The 26,901-nt window shown below is 32.6% G+C and overlaps 1 protein-coding gene across 3 annotated transcripts; it reads right to left on the bottom strand.

Annotated features, from left to right (window-relative positions):
• Positions 1 to 603: 603 nt before the first annotated feature.
• On the bottom strand, positions 604 to 23,760 carry Rap2l (Ras-associated protein 2-like). 3 transcript variants are annotated; one of them, XM_067266151.1, is made up of 3 exons: positions 23,382 to 23,760; positions 22,661 to 23,251; positions 604 to 2,497 (listed from the first exon to the last, which is right to left on the bottom strand). In XM_067266151.1, exon 2 carries the CDS (start codon positions 23,209 to 23,211, stop codon positions 22,666 to 22,668), a length of 546 nt encoding a protein of 181 aa, XP_067122252.1. In that variant the 5' UTR covers positions 23,212 to 23,251; positions 23,382 to 23,760; the 3' UTR covers positions 604 to 2,497; positions 22,661 to 22,665. The 3 variants fall into 3 exon arrangements, with proteins under 3 accessions (XP_067122252.1, XP_067122251.1, XP_067122250.1); XM_067266150.1 differs by having other exon boundaries at positions 22,661 to 23,304; positions 23,382 to 23,759; XM_067266149.1 differs by having other exon boundaries at positions 22,661 to 23,288; positions 23,382 to 23,757.
• Positions 23,761 to 26,901: the final 3,141 nt, after the last annotated feature.

Genomic DNA, 26,901 nt, shown 5'->3' with positions numbered 1-26,901 from the left:
AGTTTCCGTCGCAATTTTCTTTGTTTCATTCAACATTTTAACTGATAAATAATTGGCTTTTGTGGAAAATGGACCAAAGATTCAAATTCCACATCCTCAAACCATTCGTTAAGTATTTTGTGATTATTTGTAATACACTATTCAGTAATTTTTCTATTGTAATGTTACAAATCTCACTTGTAGATGAGAGTATTGTTCCCGAAGAGTAAGAATTTAGACATGGTTTGAGTAAATGCAATGAAAGAACAAACTACATATGTAGATATAAGAAACTAGTTTTTTTTGTATGTTAAATGTTTAGCATGTGGACTTTCAGCAAGAAATGTTCCCCATCCCTGTTCTACTCTATAGCATCTGTTGAGACCACATTACAGAATAGGTTTCATTACGGACCATGTCTCAAATTGTATACAGATTTATGGATTAATGATATTTCTTACACACACTGCTTTTTTGCTGATGAAAACATATTACATTTATTGTATCTCTGATAAATTTACAATGCACACATCTTTAAACTAGTATGACTAAATAGTATGCTATAAATTTGTAAAGCTCTGTATGTATTTTAATCACTTTTAAAAAACAAATGATACATGAAAATTTTAAGATACAGCTGAAGTTTTATTATAAAATATTTATTACAAATTCACAGATATTGCAACATCTTACTTCACATCATTTTTATATGCAAGTTGAACGTGACCTCAGAGTGGCAACTCTTCCCTTTTGTCGCGGACGGTCCTTGCCTCCTCCGTGTGTTGGCGGAACGCAGAAGTTGCCACCCGTGACCGTCCGTTACGTTTAGATGGAATGAAGTTTACCAACAAAAGCAATCTTTAACTATTTTAAAACCAACCTATTTGACGACGACGACGACAATACCGTCTGACCAATCGGTACTGGTACTGGTACGACGGGTGACAGGGTTTGCGTCCATAGTATACTTCAATATGTTGCATGATATAATCACGTCGTGGCAATTTGCACTGAAAAGATGATACGGGAGAACGTTACCGATGATGCAAACCCTGCGGTCATCGTCGTTCCAAGTCGACATAGCAAAATACTTTTTAATAGAAAGCTCGCTAATGCTACGGCAGATATGTCGTTTACATCAAAATAAGCTTTTCTGTGACGACAAAATTTTATAAAATCCGATTAAAAAAAAATTCATTTTGGATGATAATTTTTCCGAGATGCCTTAGGTATCTCCACTTTTAAGGCACCAAGTATTCGTATGTCTGAAATCACCATGAATGCACTTGGTGATTAACTTTGAGATTGTGTTCCCTCATCTAAGATTAAAGTCTCTGTGAGAATTGTACTTTAGTTAAAAAAAATCAGACACGGATGAGTTTCTGGATTCATAGAAAGGAAGTTGCAATGCACGACGCTCTCGTATTGCTACGAACGCTGCAGTTTCGCTACAAAAGACATATAAATTTAAAGCTTGATTCGAACATTTTCACCCGAAAAGAAAATTATTTACGCGTGCAACTTTTGCCTGGTTAAACTGCCTAGACGCAACTTGGTCAACTTTCAAAATAAATGTATACATTTCAAAATCAAAAAATTCCTCGAGTGATAATAAAATCTCATGGAAATAATTGCTATAAATGAAAATATTTTATATAAATAACATCATAATTTCAAACTGTTATATTATATATGTATATATGTATTTATATATAATTCTGGATGACTTCTGTAAAATACAAATCTATTCCCTCATTATTAAATGGACAAACACGATATCTAAAAAAGTAATACCGATTATACTAACTGAATATTAAATTAATTTGTTCTAAATATTATTATTATTATTATTATTATGATTGGATAGGTTGAGATATGGATTAAGATATAGATATTTTTTAGAATTATCAGCTAATCTAAACTTTTTGGAAGCATTCCAAATACATAAGTGCTGGACTACAGAATAGAAATTCACGGACAAAACACGATATCAAATCACAAATATATATATTTTGGCATAGTGATTCATTTGTGGCCTTTCTCTTATTGTGGCCTAAGATAAATTTGAGGTATCTAACTTTGGTTACAGATTGCTATTTTTTAAAAATTTATCGACCGATGACGAGATGAGATCCCATCGAACTGCCGGAAACAAACAGGTCCCGGCGATTCGAGGCATAGGTCCAAGGGGCTCTGAGATTGAAGCATCCGGTTTAAATTCACAAACACTTACAGAAAAAGATGCTGCTGCCATCGGTCCGTTCCCACAGAATTTAATCCATGTACTGGTCACGTGTAGGAACTCTCATCTCAAAAGTGATAAATATGACATGATGTTTTCCAGAAAATTTTAAATTTTAATGTAGTTATACCCTGTCATGAGGGGAAGATTCCTGAAGCACCTCTGACAAGCCATTATCACTACATAACTTCATGATGTAAAGACAGATGTATAGTTCCATATCATCCTTGAATAGATGAAGAAATGAAAAATGTCCTCTTAGTTTTGCAAATACACCTGAAATAAATAAATAAATAATTCTTCAGAACAAAGCAAATCAAAAACTTCTGATTAAAATTGTTAAATATATTTGAAAAAACTCTTTTAGTAAAAATATATTGTTCTCTATAAATAGTATATAACTAAAATTTTTTTCTAAGTACTTATCTATTGTACATCTCACGTACTGTATAGGTTGACCATCACTAATTTCATCTAGTGTAATTTCAAATTATTTATGTTGCCACACCAATCTGCAGCTACTGTTTGTGGTGATCCATATTGCCAAATGTATGACAATTTGATAAGAATTTTTCATTTAATTTTTGCATTTTCTTTATTAACCAACTTGTACTGATTTACAGGGTATTTCAAACGTAGAATGAGATAATTACTCATTGGGTTAAATATATTCTAACCTAACCATCAGTAAGCCAGCAAAAATCACCCTGTAGGTCTCGATGATGCCAGATTAGTGATGGTCAGTCAACCTATACATAAATTCAGTTTACTTACTTATCCCATAAACAAACATCACATTTGATATTTTAGAAAAAGAAGATAAATGAAATTTATTAAACTACTGTAACAAATTAATCTGGCATAAACCTGACTAAATTTTGCCACCCAACATGTTTTGGACATTTGATACTGTCCAAACAGAGTAAGTACAATAGTTGTTTCAAGTAATTTAAAGTTGTTAATATCTGGGTAATTAATAGAATCCACATTTGGGTTGTTGTAACTTCATTCCCCACTGTAATTTTAGAGAACGTCATTACAACATTTGGGATTGTGCCATAGTATAACAGCATCATTTACATATCTAACAATTAATTACTATTCCAAACTCTCGCCGTAATTAATCGGGCTACTATTATGCTACAATTAATAATTAGAAGCTAAGTAATTTGGTACTAGGTGTAGTAATTATTTAATAAATTATTATAATTATTAATTTAAATAAAAGATGGTGCCTAACTTTTACATCTAGTACCAAATTACTTAGTTTCTAATTATTAATTACAGCATAATAATTGCCCAATTAATTATGGCACGAGTTCGGATTAATAATTATTTAGATGTACTGTACTCTTAATATCTTTCAAATACTGGTTTTTCTACATAAAAGACTAGAGGTGCAGTATATCTTCCCTGAGGTGCAGAATTTGCACTACTTTGAGTAGATACTCTTATTAGTACTGTCTATATTTTTTCTTCCTGACAGTCAGCTGCCTCAAAGGCACTTGAATCTTGGTAGTTCGCTTAACACTGGAATACCGTTTGCATTTATCTGAAATGGCTGTCCAAAATAATCTTTTTTCTCTTATGAGCAGCAGGGCTAAAGGAATTGTTGGCAATTTAAAGTGCTGATTTGCCAAAGTAAAATATTTATCATTGTTTTATTGTGTCTGAACCAGCTCTTGATATTTATTTTCATCATTTTTGAGCTGTCAAAGATTGGACTATTTCTAGTCATTTAACACAATGGGAGAACATTGCTTAAAGCAGAATAAGACAAGTTTTGCCTAACCTGTCTTTTGTGCAAACCATGGACTTTCTTGCTTTTTCAAAAACTGCATTTGCTTTCTGATCAGCACTGACAGGTTTTAAATCACTTTCATGGACATTTGTGTCAAATGAAACGTTCCTCCTTGGCCTTTTGTGACTTTACTAGATGAGTTTTCTGCATCTCATTTTTGAGTGCACAACTCTCAAATGAGAGTTGAACCCAAAGGAATAAGGCTGCCCGAATCTTTATTTAGGCAGCCCTTATTCCTTTGGGTTCTTTCTTCATTACTAGTGGTGTCTGCTACCTCTCCTTCGGATGCCTTTTGTCCTTCTTTAAAGAGATCAGACTTCTGAAGAGTCCTGTACAAATCCATATACAGTATAACCTCCGAATAGCAGACACCACCTGGACCGAGAAGTTTGTCTGTTATTTAGAGGTGTTCGCTATTTGGAGGTATGATACATATCAGTGGCCATGTTGTATTTTAACCCAGTCTTTATAAAGTGAAAAATGCAATGGATTATGAAAACAAATTTGCATTAGGAATGTGAAAATACCGAAAAGTATATGTAGCTACTATTTTGTGATAGTATAAAAGTGTATGATATGAACTAGTGTTACAAAATTCTATCATAATGCCAATTTGTACCACGCCTAATTTCTCTGCAACGAAAGCAAAATAATTCTCAAAAAATGATAATACGGCCAGTGTTGGTAACAATTTGTGATTTCATATAAATAAATAGTTATTTTACATTTACTAATAATGATTTTTTTTATCTTCTTAATTCAAATGATTTTATTTAATGTTTGCTTTAAAGATATTAATTTCAATAAATACAAAAATTGACAGTTATTGTTTGTTTGGATTTTTGTATTTTCTATATATCATAAAAGAATGCCATAACAAAAGCACAGAAACATTTTTTCTTTATTTCTGCTATTTGATATATTTATAAATGTCTCATTATATGAACAAACAAAGATTAAGAACGGTATATTGTTGCATAAACAATTCAAAACAAAACTGTGGAATATTTATATAACAACAACCATTCGTAACCTGACTTAATTAATTTTGGCAGATCATTTGGATTTAATTAGTGGAATATTTATTAGTTGATATAACACCTTTCTCAGTTTAGAAACTATTTGTGCAAAATATTCGCGTGTAAGAAGTTCTGAATAATTTAAACAGCAATTTTAGGCTCATTTTTTAAATTTGTAAGTCTAAACTAAACTTGCAAAAGAAAATGCCTACGTTAATTATCCTGTAACTCTTTGTGGACTTATATAAATATACAAAAATATACTTCGTCACAAATACAGATGAATACACAAACAAATACTTTCGATTCTATTTCATATGACGTATTTTTAAAAACACCGATTAATTATGTATGCTTTAATAATCTTCGACGAATTCTTTAATTAAATAAATATTTCCATATTTATTAAGGAAATGAGTCTTGAAAATGATTAAAACTATTATGACTTAATTAAAATATTGCAATGTCTTTTATTGGATTTTGTTTTTATTTAAATAATCCTCTACGTCGACATAATCATATTCAAGAAAAACAAAATTATATATAATAAAACTGTGAGAATAATTCTAGAAAATATTAAAATTTAAAACAAAAAGTAACAAGGTTTCTCCGAATATGAATTTCCATGCTGGATCGCGCAATTATTTATTGTGACATCGTCACAATGCTGGGCTGCAATTTTTAATCACATTTTTAATCTAATTTAAAATATATGCTCACCACCTCATATTAGTACTGTAACATCTTGCCCCTGTACATCATACCTTTCCTTTAATAACAGTCATGACAGTTATCAACTAACTGCTTTTGAGGAAGAAGTTTTAAATTGAGATTATGTGACTTCCGTTTTGCATCAGAAGTTTGGATATAGTTAATCGGGGCCTCCTGCCCCTAAGGTTTCAATATCTGGTCTTGGATTTCATCTGTCTAACTTCATTCTTGAGATTAAGGAAAGATGGATGGATGACAATCATACTTTATAGGTCTACAATTTTTCAAATTGAGGCCTAATAAATAGCATGTTTAGAATATCTGAAGTATGTATATACTGTATTTGCTTATGTAAATACAGTAAAGCTTACGTAAATTTGAATCACACAATACTAAATATTTTTTCCTGATTAGGCAGATTTTTGTTTTGAACAAGTTTTTTACATAGGAAATTGCTCCTTTCTGATGAATTTTTATGCTTAGGCAGGTTTTTGTTTTATTCAGGTTCCGTTTGGACAGATATATATAACAGAGAAACTATTTTGAATTCAATTATTTATGACCTAAAAGAAAACAAGTTAATATCAAGTTCATACATAATTTTTATTTATCAAAACTTGTAAAAATTATTGGAATAGAAAACAAACAGTACTGCCTCCTTAATTAAGGTAACCAACCAAAAGTCTATTACTAAAGAAATGTTTTTGGCTTTAGTGAAGTCGTCATCAGCTTTTGCTCTATATGGTCAAGCACGCGTATTAAAAATTGGTTGTTACAAATTACCTTTAATCACCTAATATTGAACCTATGCTAAAGTGTTTGAATGCTACAAAGTATTACAAAGCAGTATATCAGGTAGGACCATAACCATGGCCCTCTCAAAAACTCAAGAATTTGAAAATTACATGGGCCTGTAAAACCTGTTCGTTCCATTTTTTAAATACAGTGGATGATCGGTTAACGAACATAATCTGTTCCAAGACTTTGTTTGCTATCCGAATTCTTTGTTAACCAATTATTGATCGATTTACCATAGGTTTTTATGGGAATTTGATTAATTGGTTCTGGAGACTCCAAAAAATAAAAAATATATACTTTCTTACTATGTTTATTTATATGTAATAATAAAAATACATACAGTATATACAGTCTTGCATTTTTATTAGTCGTGTTTTTTCCGTGGGATAAAGAATCTTTCTAATGTTGATTGCTTTTCTTTCTCCAGGATTTTTCAAAAGTGATTAATAGCATTGTAATTGTAGAGATCCCCAAGCCTATTAACCTGAACCTGATTTGGATGCCATTCTAAGACCGTTGTTCTGACATCCACCCATTTCTTCAAAAGATCTTTAATAGCAGATATTGGCATTAATTCTCTTTTTCAGAAGAAAACATATCTCACTGAGTTTTTTGGTGTTCTTCATTTAAGAGTTCTTGGTATTCTTCTGTTGTCACATCAGTTTCAGGTTCCATTATGAGCTCTTCACTGTTATTTATTTTTCAGATGTGATTTTATTTACTTCTTTAGCTGCTTGAGTCTTCTTGATTATACTGTATCTTTCTTAGATAAGATTGAACTGCGCCCTACTGTAGACCTGTTCGAGCCATTCTGCCCAGCAACATCAGACATCGTCTGCCCACTCTCTACCTTTGCTATTATACTCTCACCTTTTGAAAATAAAAACTGATGCAAAACTTAATGAGTGCCTGCTTGACAGTCTCACAAATACTATAAAAAAAATTGTTTGTCAGAAAAATAAAAGGCTGGAATTACAAGGAAGAGTTTCAAAGTTCAGAGGAATACTATCCAATCAGTACATACTATATTTTACTTTTGAAAAGGTGTATTTGGAACAGAACATAAGGAAAAAAAACCAGAAAATATCCCCCATGAAAACTTGAGTTAAAATTTAAACTTAAGAATTTTAAGTCTTAAAATTCTCTTCTAGCAGAGATTTCAAAAAATTTAACAAGCTTTCTTCTTAAAATAGATTTTTATAAAAATCATTTGCAGCAAGGTCTATTATTTCTATTAACGGTTGATTTCTCAAAAGAGTACATGCCTTGAACTAGTTCAAACGATGACAAAGCATGGTGAAAACAAGCTATGGAGGCTGAATAAATTGGCTTTGGAAACCATAGGTTGAAGATCCATATACTAGTGCACTCCTATATAATACTACTTTGAATTTGATGAATAGAAGTCTTAAAAACTGTATGGTTTATAATTCTATGCTTCTCGTGTTTACATAAGTTGCAATTAGTTCTGTATATCTTGGGGTGAAAGCTATAATCCGTAGCAATACTCTTAATACATTTTAGTTCATTGTGCATGTCTAGACCAAAAGTACAGTATTCATGAATCCTTCTAATGAGCAGTCTAAAAACTGAAAAAGCTTTTAGGTGTCTGATGAAACATCAAAGCAATATGACACACATAATAGATAGTATATTGATTTTAGTAATTTCTTGTCCAAGAATATAGATGTCAAAAAAATGTATACTCATATGGCTCTTTTAATATGAGAATATCATAAATATATCATTTGTTGAATAACGTGTTTTTAAACACAGGTAGATAATTTCCATTAATTCTCCTTCAATTTTAAAACATCACACACATACAAGACAGTATACTATGGCTAACCTACTATATAAATTACTGACATATAAACAGACAGTGACTCAAACTTTTTCATGTACAGTATAACCCTGCAAACCCTATTTTTGTTCCCAGATTGCCTGAAGACTTGAATCCTGTGCTGCCCTACTTTAAGAAGCTCTGGCCTAGAGCACCATAACCTACTTAAGATGTTAATTCATCTGTTACTTTTTTTTGTTTTGTTTGGTTCAATGTCACGACTTGGTGAATTTATAGACACTTGGCAAATAATTCATCAATTTAATCCATAACCCTTACTGATAGAGACGTGTTTCGGGCTTTCGCCTCTCTTCAGTCTGTTACATAATAAACATGTGTTGTATCTGGTGGACATCTGTCCGGCACCATCCGTACTACGTCTTCCCACCTACCTTCCCCTCCCTGCTAACTTGACTGCTTCCCCCGCATGTCTCGCAATGTGTAACTTCTCTCCCCCAGAATGCCGCGCACAGCCACGCCTACAACTGTATAAATATTCTCTTTAAGATATTCTATTTTAATAGTTGTAACCAGCTTTTATGAATTTCTATGCTTAGGTTCTTGTTAATATTGTTTTTGTCTGTAGTAATTCCGTAGCTTTCTTTAAATTTTCTTTTGTACCAATTTTTTTTCTTTGTGTACTATTACAACATCAGTTTTATCTATTCTGTAGTTATGAGTTGTGCAATGTTTGTAAAAAACAGAGTTGATTCTATTATATTTTAAATCCGCAATGTGTTCTTTTAATCTTGTCTCCAATCTTTATTTTGTTTCTCCAATGTATGCTTTTGGTGGTTTGCATGTGCAAGGTATTTTGTAAACGACGTCAGTAGTATTGTATTTATCTGGTTGTTTGTTTACACCAGGTTTAGTCTGCCGGATTCTCGGATTCTTTTTTGTAAGTTTCTATAAGTTGGTGCCAGTTTTATATTTATTTTATTGAAAGTTTTATATATCTGTTAGAAGAAGCCATGAATGTTACTCCTCTGTTACTATTAAAATTTAAGGAAATTTTGTAAATATTTTATCTATTATGAGTCGTGAAGAACCAGAAAAAGCTTGATAAACAGAACTGACTCCTCGAAAAAGGATGCAGTGTTTCGACTTTTGGACATAACTACCAAAGACAACCATGTCAAGATTGTTGCTATTTGAAGGTCTACTTCCCAATCAACAAATACTTACAAACAATAAATTTATACTTTCCTCACTTTAAGTAAACTAACAGATATTAAAAACAAACAATGATTTACTCAATTATATCTCGTTTCTGAATAGATAAAGTTAATAAATGACTAAGTCTATTTGGAAATGAAAACAGTCTCACTACTTGTGTTGATAACTTATGACAAATTAAACATCCTAAACTCAACAAATAACCTTTATAAGCAGCACAAAAACTTATAACATTAAACCATATATATTTTCTATTTTTGTTTAAACATTTGGTTATTAATATTTAATGAAATTAAGTTGTGAAAAATAATCTTGTAATTCCATAATTTTGTTTATGTAATTTGAAACAACAAGATCATTCCTATTATCAAATGTTAATTATAATATATTTAAAGTAATCTGAAACCTTCACAAACAAAAAAACAGATATGCTTTACAGTTAAATTATTATTAGAAAAATGCAAAATGTCAGTATTTATTATAACAATGGAAATATTTTATTTTGTGCTGCGAACGGATTATAACTACGAAATATAGCAAAAATAAAAAAAATCGGCTATTTTTGGTGTCAAAATACGATTAAAACAGAATTATAAAAATAATCATTTATTTATATTAAAGTTTAATCTACACATAAACCAGAAGACAACTGTCATTTAAATGTCACTTTAATGAATAAAAAGACAAACACAAAATAAATAAAAGAAAAAGAAATTTGTTTAATGTTCTTATTGATATTCTAGAAAGTTTGTACTTATTCGTATTTCAGTTATATCTTGTGCTAGACAATTGTAAATTTATTTATTGAAAGTGCTTGCTTTTTGTTGTCATTGTGTGTTTTTATTCGTTAAAGTAACACCAAAAGACAGTTGTCTCCTGTTTCAGCTATTGTAAATCTTAGTGTGTAACATTCTTATCTTTTTCAAGTTTTAACCTTACTTTAACACCAAATTTTATTTTAGTTTGTTCTATCAGATACAATATACATTTCATCTATCTTATTTTTACATGAAACAGGATTTAAAAAATAATACAGACATAAAATTCTTTAAGTATGCAGCAGCTGTCCGAAAGTTTTATTCTTATTGACTTTTTTAACAATTCAATAAGGATAAAAATTTATATTAGTAATTTTATTAATATATTACTAGAGAAACAGTAAAGAAAGTATACAAATTTAATTTGTTTCATATTAAAAATATAAATCCTAATTTTTAATAACAGATGAAAAGCTATACTTTTTGTAACAGATCTTTTTTCAATACATTCATAAGGCAAAACATGATCTAATTCTTATTTTTAAATGCATCATTATAGTATTATCAGGTCACTTCTAGTTTTCCTCGAGGTTTGTCATAAGTTAAATGTGGCGGACCTCAAGGCAGAAGCACATTTCCAAATGACAAATCAAATGTGCAATATTTTTCTTCATTGATAGGTATATGCTGCTTTAATTTAAATATTTTGAATATCCATTGTTTTCATAGTTGAAATAACAAAATTAATGTGTTGCCAACAATAATAAAATGTGTGTTGTATAAAACATCTATCTGAAATAATTATTTAAAATGGTTTATTAAAAAGAAAGAAACGAGGAGGACCTTTATATATGGCCAAAAATCCTGCTCTGGATAAATTTTAAGCTACTGGAATTTGAAAGATGTAGTTGATATTGTTATTGTTTCATTACAGTAGCAGGCCTTAATCTAAAACTATTTTACAGATAGCTAAGGTGTGTTTTTGTTTAGCTAACAATATGACATAAAATATAGCTTGTTATCTGGCTGTATTTTAAACCAACACTTCCTGTTTATATTGTTTCTGAAGAAACACTTTGTTTATCCATTAGCAAACAGCATTATCTCTAACCTATTACTTTCTTTGACCGAGACAGCTCTAGGCTTAGGTACAAGAGGTACAATGGCTTTGGGGGATGGGGTATCAATACTGTAAAAAAATTAATAGTATTAAAGAGGACTAGATAGTAGAAGTGTTATTGGTACAAAAAATGTCCCCAAAAAACCATAATCAAAAAGACATCATATTTATTATTTTTTAAAACAAATTTAAATCATTAGATGCTGAAAACCAAACAGACCTAGGTTTGCCACATACCCTAGAGCTGGCCAAGCTTTGACCAAAATGATAAACAACTGGACAAGCTGTTTCTGTTAAAGTTCACAAAAGAACACAAAAATACTAACAGATATCATTTCAGTTAAATGAAACTGGTTGACACACAAAAACAAGTCTGTAGAGTAATTACTAGAAACGAAATAACTAAGTCCAAGCAGACCCAAATTCTTCAACCACCTAATGCTGGCTCTTCACTTAGTGCAATTCTGAAGTGATTCAATTGCCTCTGCTCGTGTGCAATAAAATTGCCCTCTGGTTAGAATCATCCGGCATGCAGCATCCATAATTCCAAGTGTACATGATATCATATTTTTACCCATCATCCTTAGCACTACATACAATGTGGTGTGAAAATTTCAAAAAGATGCAAAAAATAGCAAATATGAGATTAAAAAAGTAAATACCAAATAAAGATTTATGTTTTTAAATTTAAAGTTGAAAGTTTTGCTGACATTTTAAAATAATTCCCATACTTTATTGCAAACTGCTTTCCATTTTGCACAAAATGTAAAGGCATGTATAATAGTGATTACGTCATTTTATGAATCATTGGGTGACGGTGATGCAATCACACTAAGTGGAGAGCCAGCATAAAGGAAATACAGTAGAGCATCGATTATCCGACTCAACTGGGGACTCGGGTTGGTTGGATAACTGAAAAGTCGGATAAACGAAAAGTATGAAAAAATAAATTATTAGTATAGTGTATTAGGTCTGGTTTAAATACTAGCCTCCCTTTCATGGTCGAGCCAGTGCTGCCAGCTAAAACATGCAAAAATTTAACAAAAATAATATTAAAGTAGCCAAGACGTAACCAAATATTGTAGCACCACATCACTAGCGGACATTTGAATTTGCCGACTAGAACGCGGTCGGTTAATCAGGGGTCGGATAATCGATGCTCTACTGTATATGTATGGTTTTAAACAAAACATTCCCTAATGATTTTTACAAATATCTTTCATTAAGTTAATTAACACAAACTCAACTTCAGTGACATTCTGTTCGATAATCTGGCACCACGTCAGAAATGACGTGGTGCCAGATTATTGAATATGCCAACTTATCAGACAATGGAATTATTTCTGATTTTTTTCAATTCCCTGGACAAAATTTTACATATAAACTGTACAAATCTACCTTTTAAGATTGTTTAACATACCATCTCAATTTGAATTTAAAATAAATTTTTAGTTATTAATATTGATATTGAGGTTTAATAGTAAATCTCTGACAGGTAAAAGGTTCTTAAAAAATTTGCAGGGAACCCTCCAGTTTTCCATTATGATCTGATCCAAGCTAACCTTAGTAACATGTGAATGTGCATTACCATGCAACCAAACAATACTTGTCATCAGTTTTTGATATCTTTTATTCTTGATCATAAGGATTTCTCTAAATGCAATTAACAACTAGTATGACTTGACTCTAAAGCAAGAACAAAGGAATCATCTCTCTGTACATTTTTTAGATGTAATTGTAATACTTAAGAATAAATCAGCTGTCACTTCTGTTTACTTTTCATTGCATTAATGAATAAAAATCGGAATGATGTGTGATGAATCTGTAATCATAACAATAAGGCCAGCAGGTTTATAGTTATTTATTACTAGTTAACAGAAAATAACAGACTAAAAACTTATATCGAACTAATACAGTCTATCTCAAAAATATATATATATAATATAAAAACACTAACTTCAGTTGAAACTAACACCAAAATGCTTTCAACCTCTTGGGAGCATCATTCAGTGGACTTCTAGGGTATAGTCCTAAATCGATAAAATAAAAAAACACCACTTCCCAAAAACAAATGTTGCCTAGGAATTTTTAATATAGAATGTTTCAGTAGACGAATAAGTATAGAAAAAATTCAAATTATGGTTCAAAAATGATAGAACAAAAGAAAGGGGGGGTGAAATCAAAAACAAAGAAAAAATAATAATTATTATTAAATTTAGCAAGAGATGGTGCCTAATGCCTGCCTCTAATACCAAATTACTTAAAATTAATGTTTCTTTTTCTGTACTGTCAGTTGGAAGTGTTACTATACAGACATAAAATACTGCCATAAATAATAAAAATAAGAATAATGATGACAAAAATTTTTCCAGAAAACAGAGCAGACTCAATTCAGAGCATTTCAACTTCAAAATTATAGCCACTCCACAAGAAAAAGATACTTTTACATGTGGAGTGGCTATAATTTTGAAGTTGAAATCAGAGGCCTTTCTTTACTTGAAATTTCTGCAAAAATTGGCCATTGTGCATATGTATATAATTGTCTTCCTCTTTATCTTATTACAGCTTTTAGCACCTTTGCATTGTCAAAATTAATTTATTGCAAGTTTCTGAAGTTTTATTCCAGCTAATTTTAATGGTTTCTTTAAATTCCTCTTTATTAGCCGACGTCCTTTCGTCAACCAGCATTTCCAACTTTGTCCATAAATTTTCAATAGGGTTTAAATCTGGGCTTTTTGCAGGCCAGATGAATGTTTTTTAATGATCTTAAACTTCAAAAATTCTTTTATTCATTTGGCTCAATGGCATGTAGCATCATCAGTGTCATCAAAGTGATCTTCGATTGTTGGAATAAGAAACAATTTTAAAAGTTCTTCATACCTTTCCGCTGTTACAGCCTCATTAAGAATACGTTCCAGATCCAATAGCTGACATGTAGCCCCAAATCATTAAAGTTTTCAGAAACTTAGTGTTCCTAATCAGGTAGTCTTCCTTAAATTTCTCCTCTGCCTATCTCCAAATGAATTTTTCTGCATCATCCTGCATATACCAAACACACACACAGTTCTCATCTGAAAAAATAACCTTTCCCAGTCTTCTACAGTCTGATTTTTGTGCTGTCTTGTCTATATTAAACAGTTGTTTTTTGTTTCTTCGTCAGAAAGGATTTTGTTCTGGCTTTACAAAATGAAAATCCCATGCCATTCAGTCTATTTTTTACTGTTCTGTCACAAACATTTGGTTTATTTTTCTTCCATTACAAATTTAATTGTTTGAAAGACATTTTTCAATTTTTTAAACATTTTTTTTTTCAACAGATAATCTCCAGCTTTGCTGGTTTTTTATGACAACCACTTCTAACATGACTTTTTATGTCTACTGTGTCTTTAAACTTTTTCTATGTACAATTTACAGTTCTTAACAATACACTAACACACATTGCAACTTGTTTGATTCTTTGCCATCTTGTAACAGCTTTATAATTTGTTTTCTCACATCATTTTCTAAATTCTTTAACTTAGACCATTATTTAAGCAAAGACAGGGTAAAATATCAGTGTTCACTTAGAAAACGATGCAAACAAACCTCATAAAGCTAATGGTGTCTTCCATTAAAATTAGAATGCTCAAAATCTTAAATTTAAACCAGCATTTCTCCACATGGATGATATCGTTCCTTGTGGACATTTATTATGTTTTAAGGGCAATAAGCTCTAATTTAAATTTTGGAGTGAACTGAAAGTTTGCTTGGTGATTCAGCAATGAATGAATAACATTTTTATTTTTGCAATCTGGCTCAGCTATAAGGGGGGGCCTCTAGTAACTAAAAGCCACTCTATATAATAGTAATTACATATACAGTAAGACCCCGCTTAACGCTGATTCCACGTAACGCGGTCTGCTCGAAGCCTTAAAAAAAGCTCAAAATTTATGCTGATTTAAATTATTGCGACATTTCATTGATTCGTATATAATGTGATTATTTACAAACATGAACCAATCAGCAAAAGTTGGCAAAAAGGTATACTTTCTTTAAATCTATGTTTGTTTGGTGCAGTTTTGGAAAAAATATAACATCGTGAATGCCATAGGCAATATCGGTTTCATTTGGCAAGAATTAATTGATAAATGCACGAAGTGGGGAAGAAGTTATGGCTGACGGTATCCAAGAATTTTCAACGAGAAGAGCCTATTGCTGTATCATTAGGTTGACCAAACTCAACCTAATCGATACAGCAGGACTAGGAGATGTAGACGAGCAGGATATTAGGGAGTTACTACAGTTTCTGGTGAGAGCCTTACCAACGACGACCTTCAAGAACTGGCAGAACAAGGAATTCGTGTAGAACTGGAAAATAAAGATTCTGAAAATGAAGAACCCAAAAAATTTCTCTACAGATTTCCTTAGTAGAAGTTTGATAATGATAACCGAAATCATTGATCAAATTGTAGTGAATGATTCAGATTTTGAAAGGAGGCAAAAGCAAAATGAAGCATTTTGGATGTGACCTTCTGCTACAGACATTTGCTTGGAAAGAAAAAAGTGACAAATGAAACTACACAAATTTATTGCAAAAAAACAAGAATTTCAGAAAAGTGAGGGCCTTCATCACAAAAAATGAACTTTACATTTCTGTGTGCATATGTTTGTGTTATTTAACATATATTATTATACAAATTAATATAAAAATAACTTAAAATTAAAGTAAAATTTATTTATTTTTGGTTGCGTGTCCCCCTTTCCCTATTTACTCTATGTTAAAATGACCTCGTTTAACGCTGTTTTGTTTAGCACTTTGTTGTCTAGAAAAGCATCCCCGCGTTAAGCAGGGTCTTACTGTATCTAATGCTAACCAAGTTTCTATTGAATATAATACTGTGACGTGTTAGTGATAACTGGCTTGATCGACAAGGCTAGTCAAGCAATCAATTAAGCTATCAATAGTCCATCGCAACATCACATGCATTATGAATTTGATTAGATGTATTTTAGGCTTAGTAAACACTAGTGTTGTGTTGATTAGATGTAATTACAATTATTGTAGAGTGGTATTCAGAGTGCCACATTTCTTCAGTGGTTTTTATTTTGGCAAAGAAAATATCTATTGATTTGTTTGTGTTTCATATTCGAGTGTATAACACATTTTTCTTGGCGTTTTATAGTTATATTGACCTCTAAGTTCTTTAACACTTTTAATGAAGATGTAAATACGATCCCACACATTTGCAAGAAAGGTTGACAGACATGTAAAACAATGTTGAAGCCAAAACTTTATACATGCAAGATAATATGAAAGATTTTGGATGAAAAATAGAAATGAGTTTAAATGCTATGGAATAAAATCAAATTGCTAATTATGGCATTTCCAACTTCTTATCTCATAGAAAAAGGACTTAGCACTGTTCTTCAGTTGTCCAAATACAGTAGAGAACCGAAAATCGGAATCAATTGGGGACTGGGGTTGTTCAGATTAGGGATTTGTTCCGATTACGGTCTATGTACGAAAAAATATATTAACCTGTCTGATGTTCAAATTTTTCTCCGTTGCGTGTCGCTTTGCGTTGAATTTTTCTCCTTTGCGTGTCGCTTTGTGTTGAATTTTCGTCGATTTTAAGCCTAACGAAAATTTTTATAATAGTAATGAAGGCTATTGTATCATTAAAAATTATTTCTTTATTTTGTATCAACAAAATAAATATATTGAAGAATATAAAAACATGAAAATTATACTTTAGAAGTAAATTTAGTATCAAAAACGTTCAATTCAGCACGATACAGTCCGACTGAAAATCGTGCCGAATACCGGCGATTCTGTTACCGGGGTGCCGATTTACGACTCTCTACTGTATAAACAAGTTGACTCAACTTCATCAGCCATGAGGACCATGTTAACCACTCAGCAGTGAGGGACGTATATATACGTCGAGGGCGATCATGTGGCAGTGGTGAGGGACGTATATATACGTTAAATTCTTTTGGGGGTATCACCAAAATCTAGCCAAAAACTACCGCAAAAAAAAATTCACATAAAAAATGAATTATGTAACAATAAAAAAAGACTTTTCTTTACTAGACATAACTGTTTACAAATACTTTTTCTAAAACGGAAATGAGAAAAATTGCGTGAAAAAATACTTTAAAAATTTTTCGGGTATATTCTCCACTACTAAGGGATAGAACCATACCTGACTCTCCCACTGCTGAAAGGTTAATAATTATTTATCTTTAGATGTCAATTTTAGAGTTGTAAGTTATTTTTGTGAAATTTGTATTTTGAATAAATAAATATAATGTATGATTTTTTAAATATAACATACAACATGAAATATAAAATGCAAGACATAAAATAATATTTGATAAATTTTAAAAAGAATGGTGCGATATTATGATCCAATACTTATAGAGGAGGGATGATCATTCTGAAAAGGTTGAGAAACACTGATTTAGATACTTTTTTCCAATACTGCCTTATGTAAAAAATTTTTTTTGGAAAAATGGTTCATTTGAAATTAAAGTGATAAAGACTTAACCCAATGAATAAAATGTACATTTTTGTTTTGAACATTACACTTTTATTTTTTTGTAAAATGAGCTCAAAAGCTCAAACTAAATAATTTTATTTTCTATATCATGTTCAAATACGTTTTGCCAGGAATTGTACATTGTAACATCTAAACATTTTAGCATAAGTTTAAAATTGGAGATTCAATGGGACAGAGAGAACTTCTTGTTAACTGATATTTCATAATAACCAATCTCATTATATGTCATCACAACTGTATATACATACACACTGAGTGATCATAATTAAAATATCCCTACTCAACACTGCCTAGAAATACATTTAAGAGCCCAAATGCAACTAAATCTAGAATGGTAACCTTTCAAGACATGCAAAAGATATTTCCATTAAAAAATTAATACAACTCATTGCCTTTGGAACCAAAAACAGTAAACAAGCAATTTCTTTTGCATAAGTACACATGTTACAGTTAAGTTTTTAGTGTAAAAATGGCTACAGCTATTGAATGTCACTCTGATCATTATGATAACAATTACCTTGTTTTATAACACAGCTTCGTTTGTTTTGAAATGGTTGTAAAACAACTTCATAAACGTATTTCCTGGCAATGATAATATTCTGACAATGGAAAACAATGGTAATGCTGCAACCGTACTTTGGGCATTTTGCATTGTAAAAATTTACACCAAGGATATGTCAAGGTTGTGGAAGATCCTTGGGGTAACAAGGGACATTTTCACCTCAGTGGAACAGTAAACACCTCTAATTGTCGTATCTAGGTCATGGAAAAACTTCATGTTTTTCAACAGATTCAAAGAAAGCATGCTCTGCAATGGCACAGAAATACTGAGATGTGCTCAACACTTTTGTTATACTGCAACTACAATGCCTTGAGTTAACCATTGGCATGTAAGATGAATCATCTTCATAATTGAACATATTACCCAGTAGACTCTGCCCTGATAAGTGATGAGTCATACATTTCCTACAATCTGGCTACTTTGTTTTTTAGATTTTTCATTGTGAAAAGTATGGTTTATCAAGGACATGCTGCAAATCTAGCACCCATAAAAGACATTATCACATTGCACATGAGAAGCAGAACAAAGGAATTGCTGTTAATTGGCCATTGAACACACTGTTCATAACCTTCAGATTTTACACCAGAATAGGAACCACATTACAGTATCCCTTGTATCACTAATATATCTCTCTGTATGGCATAAGCACTGCCAAAATTGCCATAGTGGAGAGTTTCACTCCTAATTTTTTTTACAAAAATGTTTTTTTACTTATAAAATGTCACTATTCCAGATTTGGTTGTATTTGGGCTAATAAATTGCTCTCCAGGCAGCATTGAATAAAGATATTAGTACTTTAATTACAATCATCTAGTATATGAAGATTAAATAAATATATATAATATTTAAAAATTTAATCAATGGTAAGACAAGAATTTAAACACCTGGTATTATATATTCCATAATTAAAGTAAAATCTCACTTTGTGGCCACCCATAAAATTCCCTTGTAGAACTGAATAAGTTTTTGATATAAATCAAACTCTATCTTGGTGGTCACTGGCCACCTCACTTGAGTAGCCAAGATAAAAGCATCCTAAAATGACATTGATCCCCATTTACATGGCCAACAGACAGGAAAATCCCATGTTCCTAAATTCAATGCATTGTTTAAAGCACTCTAAACCAAACTAAACTCTGTGACAAGAAATCGTATACCTCAAAACCGGCCACATAAGTGAGGTTTTAGTATATTTAATTTTATGTAGTTAATTTTCTTAAAATGAAAACCTTATTATATACATTGTAAATACTGATTTCATCTTTCATTTTTTATAATTGTTGAAACAATTATTGGAATAATTAAATTGATATATTGAACAGATTTCACAATATCACAACAATTTAAAATATTCCATGTTGTCATTGAAATATTAATACTTTAATCTTTTAAAATGAAAATTTCTTCAAAGCTATATTAAAAAGATATTCATCTAATATATATCATCATCCTAAAGCCTGATGTTTCGGTACTAAGCCAGACGATCACCATTAATAATCAGGTTATTATTATGCTATATTTAATAATTAGATACTAAGTAATTAGGTACTAGAGGTAGATAAGAGATGGTGCCTAATGTCTATCTCTAGTACCAAATACTTAGTATCTAATTATTAAACATAGCATAATAATAGTCTGATTATTTATTAATGGCAATTGTTTGGCTTAGTACATTGTTCTAAGCAATACAATTTTATTTTTTAATTTGTACAGTACGACGTATGATATTTTCAGTATAATTTTAAAATGCATTCTATATACTAATTTGAACTTTTTAACTTTTACCTTCATGTTTATAAGGTAACAAAATAAACGAGCCATTGCAAATGAGAGTGGTTTAAGTCTGTTAAAAAAAATTGAGTTAATGATGACATTAGTTAGAATTCTATGTGATCTTTTTATAAAACATAAGATATTTAAAAGCAGAAAAACATAATATCAACATATTACCAGTTATTGATATTCTTGAATCAATACAAATGCAATCCTTAAATATCTCAATTTAAAAATAGACTTAAACCACTTTCATTTGCAACAGATCAAATGTTAGCCTATAGTTCTATACTTGAATATGGCATTTCCTATATATTGACAACTGAAAACTCCAATTATGATCCTCTATAAAATATAGAACATTTACAATGAGAGATATTAAATTTTAAATGTTTTCATAAACTGTTAAGGAAAAAACAATCCTCAAATATCTTCCAAATGTAATAAAGAGAACCCCTGTACAACACAGGCAATACATTCCAAATTACAGAAAACTGCATTATACAAACCATGTGTTATGTACGTTGTGTAAACTTTGAGTGTGGCCTAATGACAAAACAGCCAATAAGTTAGAAACACATTTTATAAATATTGACTAGTATAATGCATTATACGGGGGTCCAGTGTATTTAATATCTATACCAAAGATTTTCCTAAGAGCCAGGTGCCCCACAAAAGAAAGCTAGGGGTAATATACAAAACATATAGTCAAAGATTAAGACTTTTTAAATTCTGAATTACAATGAACATAAATCAATGCAACTTCTTTTTCGAAAGATAGTCATCAAAATTGGGAATATATTTTGTAGTACACATTATTAAAATCTCACCTAGATATTCATTGAATGGTAATGTTCAATATTTTGATTTTATATACTGTATTATATTTTGTAAAAGTTTGTTTACAAAGTTACATAGAAGCAAAAACTACTTAAGACTTAAAATTCTCCTCTGAAGGAGATTTGTAAACATTTAACAAGATCTTTTCTTTACTAGGTTTTTATAAAAATCATTTAGAGGAAGGTTTGTAAATTCTAGTTAGCTTTTCAAAAGTTTATAGTGAGCTAGTTCGAACATTTATGGTAAAATGAGCCACGAGGACTGGATAAATATGCTTCGGGAGGCATATTTGGCCTTTTAGCCATAGGTTAGAGATCCCCCACTCTTTACATTCTAATTCAAACCTGACAGACATAAATAATGCATTCTAAAATCATTAATTTCAACATTAACTTAATATATTTTATAATATAATTTACAAATGCTAAAATTATGAGTAAAATTTATGTATTATCGAAATTATAATAATCAAATACTTAAAAGACTTAACAAATATCATAATTAGATGTAAAAATTAGTTTTTTCCTCTCCCCTTTTTTATGTATATAACTACACTAGAGCAAACAACCTAGTAAGTAGCAGTAATGAACTAATGATACATTAATTAAGAACCTTAAACAATAATAAAAGTTTTAAAATGTCGTAATTAGCACATAATAAACTCTTAGACAATTATGATTTATTCGTTAAAAGACACGCTCACACACTTATCAGATTCATCAGTTCTTACTGACAGCCCATCAACATTTACTTTTATATATAAATAAAATGCATCTGTAAAGTTTCTATGCTTTATAGATGATTTCATTTGTTTCTTTATGTAGCAAGGAAACATTAACTCATTGTTTACGATTGTAGTGATTCATTCATTATTTTACCCTTACATACAAACAGCACAAAGAACTATTTTCTAACAATTTTATTTGTTTGTTGTTGTTTGTTTTTCTGCCATTTTCTATGTTTAATTGTTTATTTATATATATTAATCTTTTTCCCCCTTACTTTATGCAAAACAATTAAATAATTGAACAATTCCAATCTAAAGAAAATTATCATAAAGCATAGGTTATGTTGAGTCTATACTTCAGTCTTACATCAATCATGTTATGATTCATCTTCGGCTCTTATCTCTCGAAAAGCTAAAGACCGAGGTATTTGTATTTTGTTTATCATTCTCATTCTTCATTTAAGTACGATAAATGTTTTAGAAAACTGCAATCTCATCACATAGGCTGTTTTGAAATATCAAAATTACATTATCATATTCAAATGAATTAATAATTTCAAGAACAATCGAGCAAAACTTTCTTGTCGATATCTTTCCGAATTATACGTCGATTTTATAATTCTTCTATTTATATCAATCGAATAAATCGGAATAAATAATAAATTTAAAAACGACACTCGGTATACAATTTGCCGACTTTTTTTAAAACGAGTTTCTTATTATCGTACGATTTTATATCAAAAAATAAAAACTACAATATAACACTTACCGTTATCAGAGAACCGAACAGCAGCAGTAATTCTGTTTTTCTTTAGTCGGTGTGTAATTCATTTCTCGGACTATTTCGGCAAAAACCTCGTTAACATTGCACTTATTTTTGGCAGAAGATTCCATGAAGGGGCAGCCCCACAACTGTGCCAACCCCATTCCTTCCACGGGGGTGACCTCTCTCAGATTGTCCAGATCCATCTTATTTCCGACTAGTAAAATCGGCACGCGATCCGTGTTCTTCACGCGCATGATCTGTTCCTTCATGTTTTTGATGTCCTGGAACGTCTGGTGATTCGTGATGCTGTAGACGACCACGAAACCCTGGCCATTCTTGATGTAGAGATCTCTCATGGAGGCAAACTGTTCGGTACCCGCGGTGTCCAGTATCTCCAAGACGCAGGGCGCCGAATCCACTTCGATCTCCTTGCGGTAGAAGTCCTCTATGGTGGGATCGTACTTCTCCATGAACATGCCGGAGACAAACTGGACCGTCAGGGCGCTCTTGCCCACTCCTCCGCTTCCCAGGACCACCACTTTGAACTCTCTCATCTCGGTTTCCGAGGGCGCCGCTAGGGGGATTATTACCTTCCTTTGACACACACACACACACCACAAGAAAACGGATTCTAGATTTTTAAATCACTGTAAAAAAAAAAAAACAATGTATTATAAAGAGAGAAAATTAAGTAAATTTACCAATTATCTCGTGAAATACTCACGAATACGAGTCGAAGGCCAAGTTTTGAGGTCGTCGAAAAATAACAAATCCCAACCCAAAGCAAGATTAGTCAGTCAGCAGCTAGGCCTAATATCAAATCATTTCATAACGTTTTTTCCTATAAAAACTCGCCACTACCGCGATAATTCTAAGTTCAAATCATTAACGGAGACTAAGAGACTTAACGTCAACACGATAAAATACTTAAAATTCTTCTACGAACACTTAAATCCATCTTTTCTTGCGGAGACTAAAGGCGACCAACCCAACAGCAGATAATAGGAAGTGCTTCTGACTGATATGTCGTTTGGCAAAAATTTAACTCGCCTTAAATTCGTCGACGGTGATTTTATTATTTCTTCACTCGACGACAGAAGTAATTTTATGATAAAAGGAGGGAGAAGTATTACGACTTTTTTCCCATTTCGGGAATCCGGATGACGTAACTTCCCGTCACGTGGTCGCCGCACGCATTTGTCAATACGCAGTAAATAACGGACCGGGTATCGATTAACGCCACCAGAAACCATTTAATTATTCAGTTATTTTTTTTTTTTTGTTTTTTCCTCTCTTACATTCCTAAAGTCGCGGTCAGGATATATACGGATAAGCCGTTTAGTCATTTTTCGCGGAAAGGAAAAACGTCGCCGTCGGTGCACGCGCGTCGACGATAAGGTCACCCACTCGCCCCGGGAAACGTTGACACTTTTCGCACATTTCTCCGACTTTAATTAAACGTTACAATTAAAATTTTTCTTTTTTTCCTTTTCCCGTATCGATCTGTAAAACGAGCCACTCGCTTCCGGTCATCGGCTAACCGGAAACGGTCGTCGAACCCGCATCCATTTTTAAAGTTTGAATGTAAGCCAACGAGATGGCGAGAAAAGGAAACCGAAAATGACGAGAATACGGAATTTCCTCACACACAAAAAAAAAGAATGCCTTCCGTTAGAAATTCGGCCAGTTTCTCGATGACTAACCGATTAAAACATTCCGCGAACAGGACCTAACAGCGGCGACAAGTAAAGTCGCTCGGCTCGATCTTCGTTAGAAGTCAAAAATTGCTTCTTGCGTAACAAAAATTCCAGATAAACGGAAAATGTGGCCCTTCCCAGACCGGCCGATGCGATTTTTAAAACGTCGAGAACGATAGGAATTCGCTAGGCTATTAAAGAAAACTTGTTTTTTTCGTTTCGCGAGACTTATCGCTCGATCGAAATGCGCGAGAGATGTTCCCGGATAGGCGATAATTATAAATAAAACAATCCTCCATCCTTCGTTTTCTTTTGCGTGAGCCGAGAACGAGCCGAAGAGGCGAAACGAAGATAAAATGCTAACGATTCTTTTGCAGAAATGCTGGCCATTTTCTAACGAATTTATCGCCGCGTTTCTCTCTCTTATCACCGCGCGTAAGAAGCGATTACAAAATGACGAATTACGAAAAATATCTTTCCGTTTACGCAACTTCCGTCACACGTTCGAGAAAAATAACACCTTCCGGTTAATTCCTGGAGAAAAAATCAATAAATAGATAAATAATAATAGTAGCCGGAATCGGCGATTTTCGTCGCTTCTAGCGATTTTATCGCCAAGAAATTCTAACTCGGTTAATTAACGACCACCGCCTTCCGCATCCGGTCGACAACTTCGAAGCGGTTTCCGAAAAGCCAAAGAGGGTTCCTAATTTATTTATTTTTCTGGCCACCGACCGAATGGCTCGGCACGGCCGAGAATTATTTTCGAACGGATACGACCTCGACGTTTCGTCGGCGTAACGTCATTGTCGGACGAGAATAGAAAAAGGGGTCGAGAAGCGACTTTCCGAGGACGTTGGACCTCTTCCGGTTTTAAAAGTCGAGCGACGCGTTAATTCGAAGGAGGGGGGACGAAGAGCGAACCGCTCGGGAGTAACGTTCGGACGGAATCAGCCACGGAAACAGGAAGCACATTTTTCTATCGCGCGCGACCCGTCGCGCCATCTGTTGAATGTTATTGACGTCACCCTTCCACGCTTAATTACGTATTGTAATTCCCGAATACGTCCTTCGGTCGTGTCGACGACGCTGCGTTTTAAATTACGCCGCGTGTCGCCGACGTAATGGTGATTTTTTTGTCGTCAGGATTTGTGTCCGGGTTCTTTCTTAAGTAATTTCCGCCAGTGGTCTAACCCGGTATATCCTTCCTTGGCGGATGACCGAAACCTTAGTGTCCCTGTTATACGGTAAAATCATTGGTGTGTGTGTGCCTACCGCTTCGAGAAGTCGGATTAGGAAACTCGGGAATTTTCGTGAACAAATAATGAATGGAAAATGATTTCCTGTGAAAATTCCAATCGATTTGCTCTGTCTCTGTGCAGCTTATCGTGCTTATTTTTTTAAATTTCTGCCTTGTTGGCATTAATATGGGTTCTTCCCGTGCCCTTTGTGAGTTCGGCTGGGTTCACAACAAGGGTGGATAGGAGTGAGGGATAGCCATTAAAAATCTCCAAGTTTTACTGCCTAAGGAAAAAGTTGCCACACGTCCCGATTATCAGCCGTAAAGCCGAGCTGTTAAGTTGACAGCCTATTGCTCTGAAAGACCCGGAATGGAATTCGGATGGGTCGAAAACTCTCGGGAATTTTTCGGAGAGTGGTCTGGATATATCTGACTCGTTCCTTGCCACCAGATTGTTCCATCCTGGGCCTAGCCGAACCTATAATGGGTTTGCTGAAAACACCCTCTAAATGTCGAGAGTGGAAGAAGAAACAATTACGTCCGGATTTGTTCACTTCTACTAAAAATATTCCTATTTGTATTTTAAAAAGTCAAATAAGAATTGTAGGCGATACATGTCGTGCATGCATGCGCCAGATGTACTCACAATGTCAACTGCATACACCTTTTGTAATCTTTGATGTACTGCACTCGTCGTATTCTGAGACCTTGCGCTGTGCTCTGTGATGGTTTCCGAAATCATCGATGGTTTCGTGTAAAAGTTAAAGTCCTTCTATGAGATAATAAGGAGCTAATAACTGTGGAAAATGAAAGAAGCGTTGCATTTGTCCATCAAAAATAGACAAAGAAAACATGTTAGTAAGTGCAAGAGGCTGATATTTAGAAACTGCACCATTGGGATGTGTACAAATTGTGCACTATATCCATCATTCTGGATAGCAAAAGTATCTTAAGACGAACTAACCTTTTGTTCGTTGTGTTGTGGGAGTTCGGCCGTAGGTTCGCGCCTCGCCAGGACGGGCTGGCCACGTGGAGTTTTCCGGATTCTCTCCACGTCTGTATCCCTTGAATAGGGGCTAGTTACCCTTAAAAAGACCTCTCGGAAGGAATCTCCCCTAGACAGATGACCCAAGTGTTGCGTTGCCATAACTTAAGTAACACAAACAAACAAACTACAAACATAGCGATGATCAAAGTTGCCAATCTTTTCATGAAAACCCAGAAAGATTGAAATTTCCCCTAAACTTAACAGATAAATTTGGAAAAATTACAAAATTTCTTATAGACGAAGTCTAAAAATGTCCTTC

This window comes from Centruroides vittatus, unplaced genomic scaffold, assembly GCF_030686945.1.
Source record: "Centruroides vittatus isolate TY-2023 unplaced genomic scaffold, ASM3068694v2 contig_2682, whole genome shotgun sequence".
In the NCBI taxonomy this organism is placed as follows: domain Eukaryota; kingdom Metazoa; phylum Arthropoda; class Arachnida; order Scorpiones; family Buthidae; genus Centruroides; species Centruroides vittatus.
Note: the sequence above shows the minus strand (reverse complement) of the source record. Positions and strands in the feature narration are given on the sequence as shown.